Here is a 24,482-nt window from a genome sequence, read left to right on the forward strand (position 1 = left end):
GTAGTGGATGTGAAGCGTGTCATCTCTTAAAATAACAGGAGGGCATGTGTTGAGTTGGTGTGTGCGTGTGTCTGTGTTTTAAGTCACGTGGCATGCTAGAGTGATTCACCATACAGTTCAGTTTGCTTGTCAGGAGTGTTGCATCTATATCCACACAGTCCACACTCTCTGACTTGCCCTTTGGTATCCTCTGACTCTTCTGTTTTCCCTCTTTCTTTTTCTTATATTGCCCGAGACACTGTTCATTTTGTTTCTTCATTATTTATTTATTTCTATTAATTTTCAAACAGGTACTCTCCAATAATGTCTTCTTCTCTACATGGTTGTGGTCACACATTCCTGTATTTAATTCTTGTATCCTGAGCGCCATAGTGTAGAAACCAGACTGCCTCCCATGTATCTATTTCTGCTCTGTTCTTTTCTACTTCAGACAGGTACACCCCATAATGTCTCCTCAGTATGGTTGTTGTGATCTCATATTCCTGTCTTTCATTCTTGTATCTTAAGCACCATAGTGTACAAACCAGACTGCCTCCCATGCATCCATTTATGTTCCATTGCTCACCTCAACATTGACATTATTATTATTTTTTTTTTGTTGGTGTTGGTGTTTTTTTAGTGATGCTGGAGTTGTTTTTAATCGTCATAGTATCCTATTAAAGTTATCTGATGGAGGAGATAAGAGGGTCATACATTCTGTTCAGAAGAGGTGAAGTCAGAAATAGTTGGAAGGAGATCAGTTGTAAGATCAAAGAAAACCATGAGACATTATGTGGAGGGGGATTAACATTAGAGAAGAGATAATCAGTGACTGCAAAGCTGGGAGAGATTCATAAACTGTCCAGCCTCGTAAGGAAAATAAGGATGTAAATTAAAATGATAATGATGGTGATGGTGATGACAGTAATGGTATGAAAGGCTCCACTGATCCACAATTCTAAGAAAGGGTAGTGTTTTCTGGTATTTTTTATTTGCATTTCCCTATAGAAGTTTGTTTCAGCAAGAATTGTGCATTTTAAATCCTTCAGAACCATAGAACTTTAAGTGGGTTATTAAGGTCTCTTGCACTGTTTGTGGGCTCTCTCTATCATGTATACCATATATATATACCAGCAAGAACAGGCTGAGTTAAACCAAGATTTAGAAAGATTTGGGATGAGAGGAAGAGTGAGGAATGTACACCTCCATGCCAGACACAGTCACCTCCATTATGCACTCAGCACATAGAGGTGAAACTCATGTGGTAGGGGGCAGCCAAGGGTATCCAGTAACGGAACATAAAGCCAAAACAGATGGTAGAGGACCTCCTTGTTAAAGTCACTCTTACCTTGACACTTCCTCCTCTTGACTTCTTCATTGGTGGTGTGGCTGCATAAATAGTGTGCACTGTTTGTAATTATCACCTCCCACAGAAAGCAGGTGGGAGGGGCAGGTGGAGGAGGAAGAAGAAGAGGCCTTGCTGGACCTGGATGAGGTGATAAAGGAAAGAAGAGAGAAGATAAAGGAAAGACAACAGACAGAGGATGAGGATGAAGGAGAGGAAAGTGACAAGGATGTGAATAATGAGAAAGCAAAGAAAGAACACAAGAAGAACAAGAAAGAAAAGGAAGAAGAAAAAGGTAAAGAAAGATGTGAAGATGAACAAAAAGAAGATGATATAGAAGAGAAACCACTGATGGAGAAGGAAGAGGAAGCACAGGAGGACAAGAAGAGTGAAGAGGAACATGAAGGAAGAGCAGAGAGGCAGGATGTAACTCTTCTTCCTGACTCTTACTGGTTAACAAGAATTGTTTACCTGCGCTTCCTTGCCTTCATATATGGTAAGTAAAAAGAGAGAGGAGAGGAAGAGGAAGGATGGAGGATAAAGGGAGGACAATAAGTTGTAGAAGAATGAACAAAATATTAAGAAATTGGTAATAAATATATTGTAGAAAGGTTTTCCTAGAGGGTGGGTAGATGGGAGGAAAGAATGGAACAGGAAGACACATTGAAGCAAGGAAAAGAGGTATTAGGTCAGACAGGTGGAATGGGATAGAAAGAGACTGGGAAGAAAAAAGATTGGTAGGAAACACCAATTACTTTGAGAGATGTGAAAGAAGGGAAAGAGTGTAAATATAGATAAATATAGATATAAATAGGAAAAAAAGAACTGGTAATGTATGTGGAAAGGAAAGGAAAAAGAGAATGGGTGTTAAGCAAGACACATGGGCAGGGAAAAGCAGGGTCAGGATGGGCAGAAAGTAACGGGGGGAGAGAGAGAGAGAGAGAGAGAGAGAGTGGGTGGTAAGGATGACAGGTAGAGATGGGAAGCAATATTAAGACATAAGTGATAAGATACTAAATTTTGCTGTGTGTGTGTGTGGGTGTGTGTGTGTTAAGAATAAAAAAATAATGAAAATAAAAGGGCCACTGAAGGTGCCACTCAAAAAAAAAGTTTAGTGACTCTTTCTTCTCTCCCTCCAGCTGTGGCCTTCCTGGTGGCGCTGCATCAGAACAAACAGCTGATTGGGAGACAATGGACTTCTGCCAGTCAAGAATTACATGCAGCTTGTTGCCCAAAGGTATGTATTTTACCTGATCAGCAAATAAGATTATGCTCATGAGATCCCGATCCATACAGTCGAGTCATGAAATGCTTTGTATTTCACCACTGAGTCTGTATCTCTCGGCATTGTTTCTATTTTTGCACACACTTGGAGATAGCTTATCCTCTCTCTCTCTCTCTCTCTCTCTCTCTCTCTCTCTCTCTCTCTCTCTCTCTCTCTCTCTCTCTCTCTCTCTCTCTCTCTCTCTCTCTCTCTCTCTCTCTCTCTCTCTCTCTCTCTCTCTCTCTCTCTCTCTCTCTCTCTCTCTCTCTCTCTCTCTCTCTCTCTCTCTCTCTCTCTCTCTCTCTCTCTCTCTCTCTCTCTCTCTCTCTCTCTCTCTCTCTCTCTCTCTCTCTCTCTCTCTCTCTCTCTCTCTCTCTCTCCTGTACCCAAATTCATACTCCTCTCCATGTATTAATTTTCTCTTTCTCGTAACTCATTTTCATTTTCATATTTTTCCATTCCAGTACATCAGTTTTTGTCCTACCATTTTATTTCTCAAACCTGAGAGTCAGTCTATTCATCTTTACTAGTGATGTGAAAAAAATATACATCCTGTTTTTCTCTGTGGTGTGTTCTCTTATCTTATCCCTGTCCCCTACTTCCTTCTCTTGTTTCTTCAGTGCACACTGTGATTTCTGGTAAGCCGCATCACTTATCCGGTAGGAGGATAAACAGGAAAACAACTACGTATTCTGTGTGAGAGGAAGCTAAGATATATCAAATCCTCAGAATTCTGTCTATATATTTGTGTTTATTCTGCATAGATGATTTACTTGTTATTCCTGTTTTTTTTTTTTTTTTTTTTTTCAATTTAGGGAATGCACATTTGTTTTTACTAGCCTGAAGAGAAAGGCTGTGTGTGTTTTTAGCAATTAGTTCTATTTACCTTATTGTATTTACCTTTTTGTAGTGTGCAGGATTAGAGCTACATGTTTACTCTCACAGTCTCATCTCATATCTACATTTTATTCTGTATTTCATTTGTCTCAGTCATCTTTCCTTATTTAACACCACCACCACCACCATCATCCTTACTCTACCACAGGGCAAAGGTTTCAATAATTGAGGTAATTAAGCCATTGCACTGGCTTAGAGTATCTTGATTTCTCACTTACATCATGAAAGGAAGCATACCTGAAATGGTTCACCCACTAACCACTACACCACTGTGCTGCCACCTCTTCATTCACTCAGTCCCAAATGTTTCAATAGACAAAGCTTTACTTTTTCTGGGATTCAAGCATCTTAATTTTCTCAACTTTTCTTGTGTTCACTCAAATATCCACTGGCTTCTCCCCAGTAATAGTAAATCTTTTTTTAATTCTAAGTCATTCATTTGTGTGTGTGTGTGTGTGTGTGTACCAATACTCTAATCTGTGTGCATGTTTGTGTTCCCCCAGGGTTGGCAATGACTGGTGGGAGAGGATCAAGGCTGCCCCAACGCTGCTGTGGCTGGCTGAACCCTGGACCACGGCAAGTGTGTGGGAGAAGGCGGGACAGGACAGGGATGTGGGGACGTATTTACCTAGTTTACCTAGTTGTGCTCTATGGGAAAAAGCTATGCTCATGCTGTCTTATCTCCATATCTTTTAATATCCAACTTAGTCTTGAATCCATGTGTACTTTTTTACATTTACTATCTCCTTACCAAAACTGTTCCATACTTTTATACTTCTATATGGGAAACTATACTTTTTGATGTGTCTTTTACAAGCACTCTTCTTCAGCCTCTTTCCTCTAGTATCTCTTGTATCCCAAACCATTAAATCTTTCTGGTCCACCTCCTCCACTTTCTTATACACTTTATTTTATTGCAATCAAGTCTCCCTTTTCTCTCCTTTTTTTTTCCAATGTTGGTAGGGGTAACCTTGTCAATCTCTCTTCATATGACAAGTCCCTGATACTTGTCACCATCTTTGTTGCTGCTCTCTGAACTCTCTCCTACATCTTTATATCTTTTTTCTTGTAAGGTGATCACACTGCATATTCCAGTTTAGGTCTAATCAATGATGTGTGTGTGTGCTGGTGATGAGGAGTGGGCACAGGTGAAGTAGAAGCATGTGGATAATTGTGATGGAGTGCATTGGATTTTTGGTGATGATGATGCAATGCAGTGCAGGGAGAAGACAGGGGAGGAGTGTGTGTGTGTGTGTGTGTGTGTGTGTGTGTGTGTGTGTGTGTGTGTGTGTGTGTGTGTGCACTGGTAATGAGGTGTGGGTACAGGCAAAGTGGATGATTGTGGATGAACTGGGTGGGATTCTTGGTGGTGGTGATATAATTTGGGGTGATGCTGAGAAGGGGACAGGGTGGGAGGGGTGATGCAGGAGGAAGTTACAGTAAGCTGAATTCACATTATTAACAGTATCATGCTGAACAGGAAGAGAGGAATACTTGTTAGTTTATATGGTTTAAATTTTTTTTGCCAAGTATTACATGAAAACATGAACATAATTTGTGGAGGTTAAGAAGTTTATTATTTTGAACACCTTCTTGTACTTACTTTACAGATCCCTGATAGTGTAGTTGGAAATCAGCATCTCATGCACTAATTATATACAAACCATAACTACAAAATCACCTCCCTATGCCACCACCTTCACCACCACTTACCTCACCCTCCCTTTGGCCTTGCCGCAAAGGGAGGGTGAGGGAATGTATTAGCAGCCAGACATCAGCAGACATCCCATATGCTCGTCATAGAAACTAACAAAGAAACCATAGCTAAAACATAACCACTCCTTCTCTACCACTACCACCTTCACCGCCACTCCCTTCACCCTTTCTTTACCCTCCAACCTTAAATACACACAACAAATAACACTATATTAAAAAATCATCATGCACTTCATATCTACATTAGGACTAGAGTTACCACTACCACCACCACCATTACTGCCACCACTTCCCTCATCCCTTTACCCACCAAAGTTTTAAACACAACAAATAACAGTTAATGTAAGCCAGAAATTAGCAGACTAACTCCTTGTACTCATATTGGAGAGCTGTACCAAATTCTTAAACTTGGCAAATAGCAGTTAACATAAGCCACAAATCAACAAACTAGCTTCTTATTTTTATATTGGAGAACTGCACCAAATTTTTAAACTCGACAAAAAGCAGTTAACGTAAGCCACAAATCAACAAACTAGCTTCTCATCCTTATATTGGAGAGCTGCACCTGGATCTCTTTACTCCACCACCTTTGCCTCAATCTCCAATTTATTCCCTGGCAGGTTGACCCGTGGCTTGACCTTATCGCCGGGACCGGGCTGACCCTGGCGTGTGTGGTGCTGCTGCTGGGGGCCGCCAATGTGTTCATCATGCTTGCCCTATGGATCCTCTATCACTCCCTCGTGGCTGTAGGTAATGAAACCTTCCCCCTTCTCCTCCTCCTGCCTCTCTCTTCTCACTTATTCTTTTCCCCTTCTTTGGTGAGTAAAGGAGTAAGGCTGTTTAGTAATTTTTCAAGGATGTACTCAGTAATGAACCAGAGCTACATAGGTACATTAAGGAGGAGTAAACCAGAGCTAGCCAGGTACAGCAAGAGAAGCAGTGAACCAGAGCTATATGGTACAATAAGGACCAGTAAAACAGAGCTACACAGATACAATAAGAGAAGCAGTAAGCCAGAGCTAGGTATAGTAAGAGAAGCAATAAACCAAAGTCAGGTATACTAAGAGAAGCTGGAGTTGAGGGATCTTGGCATGGAGGAAGGACTAACATACCATATTCAATGTAGTCTTTATTTATTTCAACCGAGAGAAATGGTGAAGCTATATTTTACAAGTGAAGCAGTGAGATGTGGATAAAGGTGACAACAACCAGCTGTACCATTCAGATCTACAAGACTCCATTCCTCTCTCTCCCCTCTGACCCCATATTTGTTGTATCTTAAATTTATCAGTCATTATAATTTTTTCTCCCATTTGTTCATGTGTCTTTTTTTCTCATCTTCCTTGCTTCTCTTTTATCATTCTCCTCTTAATTCCTGCCTTTCTTGCCCTTTCTTTTCCTTCTCAATGTTTTCCTCATTCTTTTTCATGAATTTTGGTATTTCTGTCTCTCTCTTTTCCCTTTGCATCCCTCCCTTTTTCAGCCTTCCCACTCACCTCTCATATCTTCCCCACCCCTTTTGCTTTTCTCACATCCCTCTCCTACCTTGCCTTATTCTTCGTATTCTTCTCACTCATCCCTTTAATTCTCTCCTCCCATCCCATCTTTTCCTAATTCTCCCTATTTATTCCTCCCATCCTTTCCATCTTCCTTTCCTTCCTTCCCTCACTTATTCATTTCATCTACCAGCCCCTTCCATGCCTCTTCCTCCATTTCTCTATCCTCCCAGTCTTCCTGTCCATTCCATCTCCCTTTTCTCCCTTCCGTCACTTATCCATTTCATGTTCCGATCCCTTCCATCCCTCCTCCTCCTTTCCTCTGTTCTAATGCCTTCCATTCCTCCTCCTCCCTACCACTGTCCTCCCAATCCTTCTCACTTATCCATCCAGTCATACACTCCTTCCATGCCCTGTTCCTTCCTTCCCTCATCCTCCATGGCCTTAATTTCCCATCTTCCCCTCCTTCCCATGCCCAGGCCAGCAGTGGTATGGTTTTGGATGGGAGTCACAGCTACTGGAGACAGGTCTGCTGGGGGTGTGGGGGGTGCCGCTGCTCTCCCTGCGCCCCCTCCCCACCAGCAGCCCGCCCCCCTTGTCATGGTCTGGGGGCTGCGCTGGCTCATCTTTCGCATTATGATGGGGGCAGGGCTGATCAAGGTGAGAGGGGACCCATGCTGGATGGATCTCACCTGCATGAACTACCACTACCAGGTGAGTGTTGGGGATGATTACATACTGGTGTTACTTTATTTATTTATTTATTTTATTTTTTTTTTATGTGTAAGCAAGCACTGGCCAAGGGCAAAAAATGTGGCAAAAAGAGGCCTAATGAGACGACTGTCAGTCCCTAAAGAGAGGTCAAAAAAAGATCATCCAGAATTGGAGGATGTGTCTTCAAACTTTACTGATGTCTTGATTCATGGGTTCTTATAGTTTAAGGTTCCAAAGGATGCCATGCATGTCTTTGTTGAGGAATGTGCAGTGTATTAATTTTCAAAGTAAGCATAAATCATTACAGACACATCAGTTCAGGTACATACAGTGTATTAATTCTGAAAGTTAGCATAAGTTGTTATAGATATGTCTTGATTTAAAAAGATGCAGTGATGTAATGAATTATTTATTTATATACTAATTTATTTATTTTATTTACTTATATATTTTATTTACTTATTTACTTATTTATTCATTTATTCATTTGTTTATGTATTTTTTACTGATGAATGCCGAATTCAGGTTTATTAATAAAAAAACTTCAATGAATTTTGCCTCCCTTGTGGAGCATCAAAACTTGAGTATGATCTAAAAGTGGGATAGACATGGTGTGAGAGATCACCAGTGGGATGTGAACCCTGCCTGGACACTGCTAGCAAATGTGACTTCATTAACCCTTGTGTCACACCTGCCCTAATTACCACCATCTGTCTCCCACAGACCCAGCCAGTGCCCAACCCCATGTCATATTACCTGCACCAATCCCCCGTGGCAGTCCACAAGCTGGAGACACTGGGCAACCACATCATTGAGCTGCTGCTGCCCTTCTTCACCTTCCTCCCACGGGCCTTCATGATCACCTGTGGCATTGGGCAGATCATGTTCCAGGTGAAGATTTAAGGTTGTTGAGATGATACACTGAGATGTTCAGAAATGTATTACTTGCATACTTAAGGTACTGTTACATGGGTGTACTTTCTGTCAGTACAGTGCATTCCATCGGCATAAATTTCACGACCCACTAATACAAATAATTTTTCATACTCACTTATAAAAATAAAATACGAGAGGAAAAAAAGGAAAGCACACATAGCAGAAGAAAGAAAATGTTGAAACAGTGAAGTACAGAAAGAGGAGGAAAGTAGCTGGGCTTACACCTTAGTCTAACCTACTTATAAAAATAGAATTGGGGAGGAAAAAAGATATGCATACATAGGAGAAGAAAAATGTTGGAACAGCAAAGTACATAAAGAGGAGGAAAGAAGGTGGGATCACACTTAAGCTTCCCTCTATCCTAACCATCTATTGCTCTTCTAGCCTCAGTAACTGCATGCCTCCCCTCCTCCCAAATCCTCTCTACACAAGACTTTGTACTTTCTCTCACCCATATTCTGTCCCCCTTTTTAATGTAAAATTTAACTAGTATTCTCAATCATTCATCTCTTTTTCTGGTAAACTCTGGTAATCCTGCCTGGTTCTGTATTACCTCCTTCCTATAATTTGAACACTTTTAACAGGGAGGTTTGAAGACACTTATCCTCCAATTTTGAATTATGCTTTTTTTTTCTCATTTTTTTTTAGGGACAGGCACCTCATTGGGACTATTTTTTCATTCTTTTTGTTGCCCTTGACATACATACAAAAACAAAACAAAACATAAATAAATAAATAAAATTAAAATGTTAAAATGATGAAGTAGAGAATGATAAGGAAAGTAGGTGGGATTACACTTTAACTTGCCTTTATTCAAATCATCCATCCATTTCTCCATCCACCAGGTGATCCTCATCATCTCAGGTAACCTCAGCTTCCTCAACTGGCTGACCATTGTGCCCAGCTTGGCGTACTTTGATGACCGCTGGTATGCCGGCCTCTTCTCCCAGGCCACTCGCCAGAGAGTGGCCCACCTGCAGCACCTCCAGCATAGAGACTCACCCCTTGTTGAGCCCGGTACCCTGCTGTAGACACACCCTGACCCATCACTGCTACAGACACACCCTGACCCATCACTGCTACAGACACACCCTGACCCATCACTGCTACAGACACACCCTGACCCATCACTGCTACAGACACACCTCAACCCTTTCACTGCTGCATACACACCTCAACCCTTTCACTGCTACAGGGAAAAAATAGATTTTACAGTTTCTGGCAAGTATAGTGCATGGAGATGGTATAGAATGAGTTTTCCAGAGTGGTTAGTGATCAGTGAAAGGTGTGCCAGACAGCAGTGAAGGAGCTGATTTAGGAACAAGCAAGTTATTTATTTCCAAACTTAGCATGAATCATTACAGACACATCTCTATTTAGGAACATGCAGTTTATTGATTTTCAATTAGTATTATTCACTTTGTCCTTTGACTTGAATACAGAATTACTTACATGTGAATGTTTACCTCAAAATATTACCCAGAATCATGTTAAAAATTGCTTTTGAAAAAAAAGGTATCTGGAATTTATTTCTATTTACAAACTTTTTTCAAACAACATTCATGAGTTAGAGTTCATATACATTTCTCTGACCTTTCCTCATTATTCTCTTTGTTCATTGAGTTTTCAAGCTTTCAGTTCTGCTTCCTTTGTCTCCACATTTAATTTAATCTAGTTATCCTTCTCTTCCTCTTTTTTCCTGATTTTCATCATTGTGGGAGTCTCTCTCTCTCTCTCTCTCTCTCTCTCTCTCTCTCTCTCTCTCTCTCTCTCTCTCTCTCTCTCTCTCTCTCTCTCTCTCTCTCTCTCTCTCTCTCTCTCTCTCTCTCTCTCTCTCTCTCTCTCTCTCTCTCTCTCTCTCTCTCTCTCTCTCTCTCTCTCTCTCTCTCTCTCTCTCTCTCTCTCTCTCTCTCTCTCTCTCTCTCTCTCTCTCTCTCTCTCTCTCTCTCTCTCTCTCTCTCTCTCTCTCTCTCTCTCTCTCTCTCTCTCTCTCTCTCTCTCTCTCTCTCTCTCTCTCTCTCTCTCTCTCTCTCTCTCTCTCTCTCTCTCTCTCTCTCTCTCTCTCTCTCTCTCTCTCTCTCTCTCTCTCTCTCTCTCTCTCTCTCTCTCTCTCTCTCTCATATCCTGGCAATCCAGGTTCACTTCATCATCCTTCAGTCCCCCCATCTGTCTTATATTCCTCCTGTTTCTCCCTTTATTCATGCTTCACCATTCCTTCTCTCCATTCCCTCATCCTGTCATCATCCTTCCTCCTATTTCTCTGTCACTCCTTAATGCTCCTTCCTTTTCTATCCTGTCACCCTCTTATCCTTCTCCTTCTCCTTCTCCTCCTCCTCAGGGAACACTCGCAAGGCTGTCAACGTGTCTGTAGGAATCATGCTGGCATTCCTGAGTCTGCCAGTGGTGGTGAACCTCCTCTCGTCACGCCAGGCCATGAACACCTCCTTTGAACCCTTCAGAATTGTCAACACCTATGGGGCTTTTGGCAGGGTGAGGGGCAGGTGTGTGGTGGTATGTGACTGTAAGTGTGAGTTTGTGTGTGAATGGATATGAATGGTGGTGTTGTAGGTGGTGGTGTGTTGGGTGAAGATGGTTGATAGAGGAGATGAAAAGAGGAGATTGGGCAGGGGGATTTATTTAGTGGTAGCTGACAGGAGATGAGATTACAGTTATGGGATCATGTCTCTGTATCTCATTTTGTCGATCATTTCTTTAAACTTGTGCTTACTTTTACTTTATCCTTATCTAGTTAGTGCCACTTCTCAAAACACTAATAGGGGGGAAGCTGCATTTCATTGTGTCCATCAGACATTGTATTTTCTTTACTATGTGTGTGTGTGAGGAAGTGAAGTGAAGCAGCAGGAGTGTATAAGGATGATCATAAAAGCACAGAATTGAAAGTGAGTTTTTAAGGAAGGAATGTAAAAAATGATGGATGGGTGAAGAGGCAGAAGGAAGGGTGATGTGCTATAATGAGGATGTGCATCAGGAAGTGAAGTGTAAGAATTCTGCAGAGCTGAGGAGTGATTTCACAACTGATAGGAACAGGAAAGATTTACCCCAAAGAACTACTACATTGAGTCTGGTTTCAAAAATACAGAAGTGGATGTTTTTATTTTGTTGTGGTGCTAATGTCTCCTGCTTTGTACAGAGGTGGTGTTTACACAGTACAGAGGTAGTGTTTATGTTACAGAGGTGGTGTTTATAGTACAGAATTGATGTTCGAGGATACAGAGGTGGTGTCTTAGAGTAAAGAGGTGGTGTTGGAGGGTACAGAGGTGGTGTTTAATGGTAGAGGTGGTGTTGGAGGGTACAGAGATGGATGTGTTTTCTGTCATCATGTTGCTAACATCTTCCACTGTCACGTCTTCACCCCAGCATCACCAAGCAGCGTACGGAGGTGGTGTTTGAGGGTACCCGCCACACCAACCCTGAGTCTCCTTCAGCGGTGTGGGAAGAGTATGAGTTCAAGTGCAAGCCTGGCAGGGTAGACCGCACCCCCTGCCTCATCTCTCCCTACCACTACCGGCTTGACTGGCTCATGTGGTTTGCAGCTTTCCAGGTGTGTTCCCTGCCTGTCTGAGTGAGTAAGTTTGTGAATAAAGATGATGAAGTGTACAGAAGTTTGATATACACTTACTGTTCTTCCTCCTTGGTTCCCTGTTGCTGTACTTCATATTCATTAGTTGTTAGCTATTTCCTCCTACAGAGATACAGTTCCTTGCCTGTCTGAGTGAGTAAAGATAATGATGTGCACAGAAGCTTAACAGACACCTGCTATTCTTCCTCCTTGGTTCTCAGTTGTTGCCATTCCTCATATCCACCAGTTGTCAATCATCTACCTTCTGCAGAGATACAGTTCCTTAACTGCCTAAGTGATTAAATTTGTGAATAAAAATAATCATGCAAATAGAAACTTCCTCTTTTGTTCCCTGTTACTGGCATACCTCATATCCACCAGTTGTCAGTCATCCTGTGTTCTTGTGTTTTTTTGGCAGTTTGCAGTATCTTTGCCTTCATAGCATCATTCTTCACTGTATCTTTGAGTCTGGCAGATTACTAACACTTCATCACAAACACATATGATCCAGCAACAAGTAAAAATTAAAAAGGCTTAGTTGTTGACTCTAGTAAGTGACAGACTCCTTGTTATTGTGATACAAACTCCTTTTACCTTTTATAGAATAATATCTGGTGATTTTTGCTACTTTCTTTAAAGATATAAACCTCCTTTCCACAGAGATACAGTGATAGCCCTTGGCTGGTCCACCTGGCGGGCAAGTTCTTGGTGAATGACAAGTCAGCGTCGAGCCTTATTGCTCACAACCCTTTCCTTGGCAAGGAGCCCCCAAGGTGATGCCTCACTGATCCCTCGCCCTAACACACGTCTATTCATTCTTACTTGTATAATTCAGGGTACTCTTCCTTCACAAGAACATCATCATCATCATCATCATTGTTGTTATCATTTTGTTTAACATCAGGAAGAAAACAGATAATTTTATTCCCTTGGTATCTTTGTAGAATGTCATTACTAGATATTCTTATATACTCTTACTTCACTATTCTGGCACTTAGGTATAGAGGTCTTCAGTGTAACAGCCCTCCTTATGTGTCATCTCCTCAGTATAACATTACATCTTCACCTTTGGCAGAAGTGGATATTCCTCATGCATGCATAGGTTGATTCTTGTGCCTCACTCTCCATCCACCTGTGCAAATATCAGAAATATATCCCTCAGACAAGGTATATGCATATTTGTGCATCATAACTTTTCAGCTGGTTTAATGAAACATATGCCCATAATTTTCATTCCCATAAGTAAGAAAATAACTTCCCTTCCCATCCCAGGTTTGTGCGAGCCCTCCACTACAACTACAGCTACACCTCACTGGGCAGCGGCAGCCAGGACTGGTACACGAGGGAGCTTATTGGCACCTACTTACCTCCCTTGGACATCTCCACACTGAGGCCCATATTCAAGAGGATGGGCTGGGACACGCTTGTCAGGCCAGCCACCAGCACTTAGGCCAGGCTGACGTGGTGAGGTGGCTGTGATAGAGTAGTGTTTGTTGACTTTCAGGGGGCTTTGGTATTTTCTTTTCTGATATAGTCTCTCTCTCTCTCTCTCTCTCCATGAACAAGATCAATATATTTTTTCTCCATTTTCTTGTACATCTGCTACATTCCAATATTCTTATTTGTTCATTTGTTTTCTTATATCTACATCTCCCACACCTTGCTATTTGTTCATTTTTTTTTAGTTTCCTTCATGTATACCAGTTGTTCCTACCTGTTTATTTACCACTATATCATATTAATTGTGCAGTTCCCTTTCTTTTTCCCAACTCTGCCTGATTTCTTCCAATATAGTTTCCTGTCTTAATTTCACCTGTTCTTGTTAATCCAAATACCTAAACATATTCTTTGTCTCTCAATGATGATTCTTGTTTTCACTGCTCTGTGTCTCTGTCTGTCTGTCTGTGTGTTTGCCTAGATGATCCTCAGTTCTTCCCCACAGGTTGCAGTTTTGCACAAACTCCATGATCAGCCATAGCATTTTTTTGTTAATTCATATTTCTCTTTACTTATTTTTAGGGTAATATTTTTTGTCTAACCTCGTGTTACATTTCTTATTGTCATAAAGCACAAATGGAAACTATTAAAACACAGCCAAAGGAGATTTTGTTTGACAAATTTACTTAGCCTCTGGTCATTACCTTCTACTAACACAGGATGCAATAAAACTTGACAGTCTAGTTTATCACATTTTTTATTAAAAGTCCCATATTAATAATCCCGACAGATTTGCTGCTGCAGTAAACTCAAGGTAAAAATATATACACATACATTCTTTTATTTTTTGTTATAATATTCTACACTTCCTATGGTAAATCAGTCATATAAAAAATATCAACTTTGAATAATTCGCGTAAGTGTTTGGCTGGAGAGGAGGGAAGGAGGGAGGGACTCGGCTCACTGACTGACTGACTGACTGACTGACTGGTGAAGTGACTCTTGGCATTAGTATGTGAAAACCCAAGACTTCCACACCTTTGAAATATTCATCTTTATTGGCCAAGGTAGTGTGTTATGCAAGCCAAACTTTGTGACATGCTTACTTTTTTCATTCTTACTGCTTACACACACATACACACACACACACACACACACACACACACACACACACACACACACACACCATCCTTTAACTCACAAAAACTTCCCTCGCACCTCGACACAACCATTGCCACTCTTTGGCCTGCCAGCTGTCCTCATAACTATCACCAACAACAGCCACTATTATAGCCCACACTATAGATGGAAGCCTAATGCACAAACCTAATTTGTTACCTAATTACCACCTAATTATTAATATGAACCCTAATAAGAGGGACAACTTTACCAAGCCTAGTTATATGCAATCAAGATTATTGCTCCTAAGACCTCACTACTTGACCCTTCCCCTTCTTCCCTCCCTCTCCCCTTCCTCCAGTGTATGGTAATGATATGGTGTGGTTGTTACAATATCTTAAAGCTTCTTCAGGGTACTAATTTTAACCTACACACAACCGAGCCCTTCCCATTTCACTCCACCCAACTCATCCTAAATCCTCGCCTCCTTACTGTCACGCTAGACTGACTAATAGCAATGTTCTAATGGAATTTCCTAGCATGACAACTTGAGGCATTGCAATCATCACTTGATGAAAAGAAATACAAATGAGTTGACCGTAAATAAAGTGACAGAAGAAAATAATAAACGATACATTTTTTTTTGGAGGGTTTACATCACATTTAGTAAAGGATTCTCAAGGTAATGATATGTTAAATAGACCACAGTACATCAAATAGTTCTTGAAAGATTGGCGGTTTTCCGAAATCACGACACAGTTAAGTGAAGACAGACTTTTCTTAAAGTTACCATTCCAATGGTGAAGACACTCACTAACTAATGACCCTTATTGCACTCAAGGTTCCCTATCTCTCTCCTCTCTCTGCCTTAACTCTCTCTCTCTCTCTCTCTCTCTCTCTCCAGCTACAAGACAAAAATGGTTTCACTTGCTCACACACACACACACACACACACACACACACACACACACACACCTCTCCATCACAACCTGTGCTAAACAACCCACAAGTCCCTGGAAAATGGCTGAACTGCAGAATAATTAATGGTTATTATTAAATATCATTATCATTATTATTACTATCATTATCAATTAGAATTACGTACAATTACACGCACAACCTAATCCATGGCAGATATGAGAGAGAGAGAGAGAGAGAGAGAGAGAGAGAGAGAGAGAGAGAGAGAGAGAGAGAGAGAGAGAGAGAGAGAGAGAGAGAGAGAGAGAGAGAGAGAGAAATGTAAAATAAATGGAATAATAGATAAATAACAGCATAAATGAATACTTGTGAACTCTAAACCCTTTCAAATAACACTTTGATAAGTAATACACAGGTCACACACACACACACACACACATACTTCCCTCTTTCCTCCTCCTCCCTCTCTCTACCCACTACCTCACATCCCCTTCCCTCTCCTCTCCTCCCTCACAACCTGATCCCAAGAACAACTACAGCAATGAGAAGGAAGTGCAGGATATTGGCCAGAAACACATGTAATGAGTGACGTGGGGCAGCGTGGAGCAAGGCAGGGCAAGACGTGGTAAGCTGTCAGAATTATGCCTGTTTGTGTCTGGCAGATAAGACAACATACCCATGCTCCTGGTGACATTATGTATTTCACTGTCACATAGAGAGTGATGTGAATGTGAATATGTATGCCTTGTCTTGGCTACTCCTTTTTTTTTTTTGGAGGGAGACAACCTTGGTATATGTATGTATGAATCGTCATTATACATCATGCCCATAATTATTTCTGCCTATAGACTAAACTAACCTAACCGCAATGTACAATCTCCAGGTAATAATTCTAAAAAATGCAATGGTAATGATGAATAAACAACAATGTAATGTAAAAAAGATTCCTTCCCCAGAGTGTGACAGGCATGACTCTGAGGCAACACCCAAAATGTGACCTCCCTTGTCCTGCCTTTGCCTCGGCTGACTCACAATGGAAGCTTCTGTTTGGGGTGTGTTCAGAATGCATACCTTCCCTAACCTACACAGCCTATTTAGCCTTCTCTGTCTTAACCTCTTCTCTTTCTCTTTTTACATCTTTCCCTCTTTTACACTTACTATCCTCTTCCTATTTTTCTATTTACACTAACTTCTCTATTCCTGATCTTTCATTTTGTTTCCCTCTTCTTTCTCTTCCCTCTTGTATTTCTCTGCATTTCCTATTCATCTTTCACTAACTTTCTCCTATTATCATCTTCCCCACCATCCTCTTCACTGTCCCCTATCCAAAATCTCCTATCCTATCCACTGTTCTTATCCATATCTCTTTAACATCCTTCCCTTCTCCCTTTCATCCCTTTTCCCTCTGTATCCCATCTAATCAATCCTGCTATTCTCCTTTCCACTCTTTAATCTCATGTATCCTAATCACCCCTTCCCTCCGTCCCACCCTGCCTAGGATGAGATGAATGAGGCTGTGGCTTTTGGTCTGCCAGGTCACAGCAAAAGGAAGAACTACTATGGGATACAAGATGGATTTTCTAGCCCTGACTGTTCGGCTCGTATTCAGAAACTCTTTGCTCCCTCACCACAACTATTTTCAAATGCCAAAGAGATAATTAGCCAGTTTCTCAAGAGTATTTCTCCTGTTAGTAATGTAGAAATCTTGTTAATCTGTCACCGTAATGTAGAAATCTTGATAATCTGTCACTAGAACATAAAAACAACTTTAAAATAGTAGAGCTTTTTGAAAGTAGTGGAGGTGTAGCACAGGAGTATTTCAGAATACAGGCCTTAGTGTGCATCTAGGGGGTGGTACTGACGATGCTGCTGATGCCTCTGGGTGCTGGAGACGAGGTAAAGCAGCCGGTGCATGGACATGTCGAGGTATGTAATACTTGTGTTGTAATTCCTGTGCTGTTCTCATTCTCCAGTCCTTATGCATTACAAGGGTACACTGGTGGAATTTGTGCATATATGTAAATCAAATCATTGTAGTCTATATTTATGCTTGAGGCTCTCACAAGGACTATTTTCAAAGACCACAGGTGATCAGTTGGGGTTCTTGTGTTGTTTTTTCACTTAGAGGACAGAATCCTTGTTATTTTATCATCATAAGAAAACCATCCTGTAACATCCACTTGAGCCTGTTTAAAATTGACGAGGGTAGAACATGAAGGGTTTGAGAGTGCCATTCCTAGTCTTTCTGATATGCTTATTTTATGAATCATGTAGTTTTCTCTGTACTTAAACACATTTACCAATAAGGGACCATTTATAAATCACTTTCAGCTTTTAAGAACACTGGAGCCCTAATGGTGGAATATTTGTAGAACACAAAGCCTTTCACAGAACACATTTTAAACACTGGTGAGGGACTTTTTATCATGTCCCATCCTTTGCTGAATCTGCTGCAATTTGCCACAAAACATCATCTCTTTCAATACACACATGGGACTTTTATGAGTAATCCCATTTCTGAATAAATGCACAACTCTTTGATGTATGATTTCCACAGAGAATATGAGTCATAATTTTCTGAAGATATTTTTCACTGACTTATAACTTTCACAAAGAATTCACTAGTTTACCGAATATGACTCACTCATGCATAGATTTCATAGATAATTAATTATTTACTTCTCTGAGGATACAACTCACAATTGTATGAATCTCATAAAGAATTAACTCAAATTTTCTAAACATACTACTTCCTGATGTATGATTTTCACAAACCATGAACACTGTAATTTTCTGAAGATACAACTCATTAATCAATGAATTTCACCAAGAGTTCAGTCAATAATTTTCTCAAGATACAAGTTAATGACACACAACTTTCACATTCAATTCAGTCTGAAAATTTCCAAAGCATATCCTCCTTAAACAGTCAACACAACACACACACAACAATGACGAAGAGGAGCATCTTGCAAACAATCCGATCCTTAAGCAACAACAGCAACAACACACAGTACATGCCAGTGGAGGGCTTCAGTCACACCATCCACTTCCCAGACAAACACACACTAGTAGTTTATGGATGACTCTTGCAAACTACTCAAGCTTGAAGGAAATGCAACATGAGTAGCTGGTTATGGAGGACTAATGCAAACTGTCCAGCCCAAGGAATTCACACAACACTTATGGAGGACTTGATCATGTAAACTATATAGGCTCCTCTTACCCACTTGGAAGAATCCCTTGAGAACACACACACACACACACACACACACACACACACACACACACACACACACACACACACACACATTCACTCATTCTCATCCCACCCTAAAAAGAAGACATGGTATTGATAATATAAATAATAAAAACACAGTATACACCCAAGTATAGTTTCATGTATCACCACCACACTAATTAAGAGACAAACGGCAGAATCACAGTGATGCAGAAAATAAAAGGGGGAGGAGTAACAAAATTCTTTAGTGAGTGATAATTGTTCCTTTGTCACACCAATGTGCAAACTGATACTGTATGTGTTCCCTATTCCATGCCCGGAGTGAATGTGGCAAATGACAAGGCAATGATAGGGACGACAGCAGTGGTGATCACGGTGGTGGTGGTGGTGGTAATAGTAGTAGTAGTAGTAGTAGTAGTGATGGATGGGTGATGTGGTGGTAGTGGTGACAACATTCATTCCCTCTTACATGCTTCTACATCAATATTAATTTATCTTTCATATCTTTCTGACACTGAGCACCCATCCTTTGATCCACAATTTATGCATTACACTAGTTTCCCCATCCCTGTATCTCTCCTTGTATCTCCTTCCGACAAGATCCCTCTCTCCCTCCCACAGTCAACCCACCTCCCTCACACAATGCCTACACAACCTCATAAGTAGTCACAGAACACACACACGCAGCAGAAACACTTTGACACACAGCACACTCAACCTCTACTCCTCCTCCCACAACACACCATACTCCCTCCTCCCTCTTGCAGTACATGGCACACCACAGCTGCTGTAGGAGTGGCCAATACTGCTCCTGGAGAGTGAAGAGTGTGTGTGTGTGTGTGTGTGTTTGAGTGTTACCAGCAGCAGAGGAGGTGTGGGTGAAGGTGTGGGATGAGTGGTGGTGCAGGTGGCTGTTACATACTGCCTTTCTCACTGTCATCTGTCAGCTGTTGGAGGGAGAGAGAGAAGGGAAGCATTACTGTTTTGTCACTATTATAATTTTTTTTTCTTCTTTTTATGTATGAGGGCTACAAGAAGAAAAAAAAGAAGGCCCACTGAAATGCCAGTTTCCAAAGAGAACAAAGGCTCACAAATTTGCAGCCACAGAGGCAATAAAGCTAATAAGTATACAATTAATATCACCATTAACTAGATCAGTCTGAAATGAAATAACACAGGCTGCCCACTTATAGCCAAGCTTGTATTCTTAAAAAGCTTTGCTCTCTCATCAGACTATTTCCAAAGATCACAGAGATGACTAGATGGGTTCTCATGGATGTTTTTTCTTCACTGATAATGCAGAATCCTTGTTAAACTATCACTAGAACTATGAAGACTAGAAAAACCCCAATAACTTCCAATAAATCTCTTGCGGGATTAATGTTTTATTTTTCACTGATAATGCAGAATCTTTATTAAACTATCATTAGAACCATGAGAAAACTAGAAAATCTAATAACTTCCAATAAAGCTGTTATAAAATTTGTTTTTTTCCACTGGTAACCCTTGCTAAACTATCACTAGAACCATGAAAACACTCTAGAAACCTACCAATCGGACCTGTTACAGCAAAGAGAGACAACTAGAGAACATGACTCAGCCTCACCTTGAAGTGGGAGTCATGAGGGGAGATGTGGGCAGGGAGGTATGGTGGAAGGGAGCCCTTGGATGTCCAGCGGTTGTAGTAGTAGCGGAAGAGCCCACCACAAGCCGACACCAGGAGAACCATGAACACCACGCCGACCCTGCAGGAGTGAGAGGAGGGAAGGAGATATCAGTGAAGGTGTCAGTGGTATGGTGATGTGTGTAGGGATATAGAGGACATGGAGGGATTAGGAGAATGTGAGAATGTGAGAAGCAATAGAAAGATGTGAGGATAGAAGAATGAAGATTTGGAAATAGGAATATAGGTGATTGTAGTAGTAGTAGTAGTAGTAGTAGTAGTAGTAGTAGCAATCATAGTGGTCACAGTAGTAGGTTTAGAAGGTACAGTAAGTAGTACATATACTCAAAAAAAAATTTAGCCCTAACATCAACATCACTACCAACACCACCACCACCACCACCCCCATGATCATTCACTCACCAAAAATACCAGTGGTGGTTGACATAGTCGCAGCACAGGTTGTCACCACAGCAGTACTGTTCCCCGCCACACAGGTCCCACTCACAGTAGTTTGCTGCCACCTGGAGGAGGAGGAAGAAACACTCTGTCAATTATGGGAGGGAGAGAAGGAGGGAGGGAAGCAGTTAGTCTGTCGAAGGAAGAAGTCAGTCAGTCAGTCAGTCAGTCAGTCAGTCAGTCAAAAGGTGGTAAAAAGAAAGAAGTGAAAAGAAAGCATTTTTCCTAATAAGTTTTGATACATCTTGAATTAATATACTGTTGTCACAAATTTTTTACTACTACAGGTATTCTGAATCTATTTTTTGGTATTCTTATTTCTTTATTCTTCCATCTTTATCTTCATCCCTTGTTATTTGTTAATGTTGCTCTGATTTCTTCATTTCTCTATATTTTTACCCACATTCTTTGTTCTCCCCTATCACTATACAGTCATTCTTATTCCTTTATTACTTCCATCACTTTTTATTTTTTTACATGTTTGAGTATTATTCTTATTACCAGTCATTATTTCTCATTCTTTAGTTTCTCAACATTTTCAATCTGTTCTCATTATTATACAAGCATTGTTATCCTTCTATTACTGCCGTTAGTATTTTTTCAGTACAAATTCATCTTTTTAATCTTATTTATAATTACACTGTTTCCCTTATTCTTATATTCATTCTTTATTCTACTTTCACTTAATGATGAGGCATGTGAGCAAGATACAAACAGGTAAATAAACTGAGAGGTACAGGTGGTAGTGGGTGACAGTGACAGGTTAATGAAGTGACAGGCAGGAATGTGGTGACAAGCAAACCAGGACAGTAAAGTGACAGGTGACAGGAGCTAAGTGAGTGACAGGTAGGCTAATGAGAAGAGGTAAGCAGGTGTAAACAGGAGGGGAGAAGGGAGAAGGAGATAGAGGAAGTGAGACAGGGAAAGGGATAGGAAAAAATGACAGATAAAGGGGAAAAGGAGACTGGTAAGGAAAGGAATGTATTAGACAGGTTAGAGAGGTGAGGGAAGGGAGAAAAAGAGGGCAAATGAGACAGATGAATGAAAGGAAATGAGACAGATGAAAGAATGGGCCAGGTGTGACATAAAAAAAAAAAATGAAAGGGACTGATTAGATGGGTGAAACAACAAAACAAAACAAAACAGGTGATGGAAGGGAACAGCTCAAACATATGAAAGAGACAAACATGAGAGGTGGAGACATAAATTAAACAGGCAAAAAAAAAAAAAGGAAATAACAAGAGGTAAAAAAAGTTGACAAATTAAAAAAAAAAAAAGACAAGACAAATAAAAAGGGGAAAGGGAATACAACAGATAATAAGACAGACATGACAGGTGAGGAAAAGCTGCAAATCTGCCAAGTAAGAAACATTACAGGTAGGACACAGGAGTGGAAATAACGTAAACAGGTATGACAGGTGAAATGAAGGCGATAAGTGAGGTAAACAACAGGGCAGGTGATAAAGCAACAAATCAGCCAGGTGAGATACACGAGACGAGCGGTAGGATAGGCGAGATAAGATCACACACATAAACAAAACGGTAAGGCAGGTAATGTAATGTAGATAACCTGGTAAACAAGGGTGACACAAAGCAGACAAGCCAGAAAAATAACACAGGTATGGCAGGTGAGGAGACAAGCCAGGTAAACAACAGCACAGGTGGGACAAAGCAGACAAGCCAGGTAAACAATAGAACAGGTATGACAGGTGCGTTGTTCCTTCACTCCCCCGTGCCCTAGCTGCGTCACGCCCTGCCGCCCCTGCCCCAGTGCTCACCTCCCCGGCGAGGCACGCGGCCGCCAGGAGCGTGAGGGGCGCCGGGAGCATGGTGCTGGTGCTGGCTGCTCAGTAACTCACGGCACCGCACATTATTTCCTCTGCCTTCACCTCACAGCCTTTGTCCCCTAGTGAGTAGCGACATAGAACACGGCTGATTATTATAGAGTGCCCACCTGATCATTGACGTCACATTGTAGCCATTTTTGTACTCCATTAGTGCTGTCACCATCTATTCACTCGTTGAGGTTATGTCAGTATTAGATTATTGGTGTTCAGGTTTTCTTTGTATAGTTTAAGGTAAAGGTAAATCGCTAGTAAGGCAAAGAATTGTTTCATGATGATTATTCCTATGATGTCAATAAGCGGCCATCTTTGTAATCCTACAATGTTGCGGAAATCGGGTTTTTTTTTTTTTTTATATTACTTAATGTTTCAGTAACTTTCAGGGAGTGTTCATGTATTATTTACTATAGAAAGAAAGTTGTGATTTGGAGAAGGGCAACTGTTTTCACCAGCAGTATCCCAAATACCACTGCCACGTCATAGACACATCAATGATGATTCCTGCGTTTATTTTCATTTTACTTTATCCAAAGTAACAAATATATTAAGAAAATGAGGAATAATTATTATACCTTGCCATGTTTACCTTTCTGTCCGTTCGTCTGCTTGTCTGTCCGTCTGTCTGTCAATATGGTGAATGTATCCCTACCTATTTCTGTCTATTTATCAATGTCGAGTGTCGCTCTGTTTATCTGTCTATCTGTGTATCAATGGAACAGATGTTGTGTATCTGTGCGCCTGCCTGACTTACATGCCTGTTTATCAATAGTACAAGTATAGCTGTCTGTTTGTCTGCCGGTGTTATTCGTCTATTAAAATTATGTGTGTGTGTGTGTGTGTGTGTGTGTGTGTGTGTGTGTGATATTATTCAGCCAGTCATAGGGTTGTTATCAATGAATGGAAGGAAAGAAGGCAAATTTTAGTCAGTCCTCCCTTTGACGTGGTGCTCTCTAACGGGGCTCTCTGGTGAAGATGTGAGGCTCGAGGACTTGAGCGCAGCGTCTTATCAAAACAGGAAGTGCAGGAAATGCGTTTAATGTTGAGTTCTCACATCCTCTTAATCCCTCCATGTCCTCCTATATCCCCACATCTCTCCACACTCCCCCACACACATCACCATACCACTGACACCTTCACTGACATCTCCCTCTGTCCTCTCACTCCTGCAGGGTCGGCTTGTTCATGGTTCTCCTGGTGTCGGCTTGTGGTGGGCTCTTCCGCTACTACTGCCACCGCTGGACATCCAAGGGCTCCCTTCCACCATACCTCCCCCCTCACATCCTCCCCTCATGACTCCCACTTCAAGGTGAGGCTGAGTCATGTTCTCCAGTGCTTCAGTGTGTCTTTGCTGTAACAGGTCTGGAGTTACTGACGGTTTTCTAGAATGTTTTCATGGTTCTGGTGGTAGTTTAACAAGGGTTCTGCATTATCAGTGGAAAAAAAAGTATAACAGCTTTATTGAAAGTTATTATGGATTTTCTAGAGTTTTTTTCATGGTTCCAGTAATAGTTTAATTAAAATTTTGCATTATCAATGGGAAAAAGTCATTCATTTTATAAAAGATGTAGTGGAAGTTATTGTGGGTCTTCCAGAGTCTTTTCATAGCTCTATAATAGTAATAGTTTGACAAGGATTTTGCATTATCGGTAAGAGAAAACATCCACGCGAACCCAACTCATATGTAATGGGGTAAATGGGGGGTTCCACTCATACCGCTCTTTTAGACGGTGGAATAAAAAGCTTTCCGTCTTATCAACTCCTCTCGTCTGTCTTTAGCTTCTCTCATCGTCGCAATGTTGCATCTCTTGTTATCCTCTACCGCTATTTTCACGCTAACTGGTCTTCTGATCTTGCTATCTGCGTACATCCCCTCC

The 24,482-nt window shown here is 41.0% G+C and overlaps 2 protein-coding genes across 2 annotated transcripts in view; one reads left to right on the top strand and one right to left on the bottom strand.

Moving 5' to 3' along the window:
- The window catches only part of LOC135104862 (lipase maturation factor 1-like), a 14,873-nt gene extending 323 nt beyond the window's left edge, over positions 1–14,550 (top strand). Inside the window, 12 exon segments of the mRNA XM_064012562.1 lie at positions 1,413–1,820; positions 2,464–2,561; positions 3,989–4,061; positions 5,822–5,951; positions 7,177–7,290; positions 7,293–7,411; positions 8,135–8,302; positions 9,193–9,364; positions 10,686–10,833; positions 11,723–11,909; positions 12,588–12,700; positions 13,200–14,550. Of these exon segments, the coding sequence (XP_063868632.1) occupies positions 2,542–2,561; positions 3,989–4,061; positions 5,822–5,951; positions 7,177–7,290; positions 7,293–7,411; positions 8,135–8,302; positions 9,193–9,364; positions 10,686–10,833; positions 11,723–11,909; positions 12,588–12,700; positions 13,200–13,377 (1,422 nt within the window). The 5' untranslated portion in view covers positions 1,413–1,820; positions 2,464–2,541 and the 3' untranslated portion in view covers positions 13,378–14,550.
- LOC135104863 (uncharacterized) lies at positions 14,104–22,700 on the bottom strand. Its single transcript, XM_064012563.1, has 4 exons — positions 22,543–22,700; positions 20,729–20,829; positions 20,249–20,387; positions 14,104–19,589 (listed from the first exon to the last, which is right to left on the bottom strand). Exons 1-4 carry the CDS (start codon positions 22,591–22,593, stop codon positions 19,557–19,559), a joined length of 324 nt encoding a protein of 107 aa, XP_063868633.1. The 5' UTR covers positions 22,594–22,700; the 3' UTR covers positions 14,104–19,556.
- Between the last annotated feature and the right edge of the window lie 1,782 nt (positions 22,701–24,482).

The sequence above is a fragment of the Scylla paramamosain genome, chromosome 11 (assembly GCF_035594125.1).
Source record: "Scylla paramamosain isolate STU-SP2022 chromosome 11, ASM3559412v1, whole genome shotgun sequence".
Classification (NCBI taxonomy): Eukaryota; Metazoa; Arthropoda; class Malacostraca; order Decapoda; family Portunidae; genus Scylla; species Scylla paramamosain.

What these genes read in the sequence shown, in the direction of transcription:
- LOC135104863 (XM_064012563.1), bottom strand. Translation starts at nt 22,593, where the DNA reads ATGCTCCCGGCGCCCCTCACGCTCCTGGCGGCCGCGTGCCTCGCCGGG. An exon ending in CCGCGTGCCTCGCCGGGGAG is followed by an intron (nt 20,830 to 22,542) that starts GTGAGCACTGGG and finishes CTCCTCCTCCAG; the next exon opens with GTGGCAGCAAACTACTGTGA. An exon ending in CTCATGACTCCCACTTCAAG is followed by an intron (nt 19,590 to 20,248) that starts GTGAGGCTGAGT and finishes TCCCTCCAACAG; the next exon opens with CTGACAGATGACAGTGAGAA.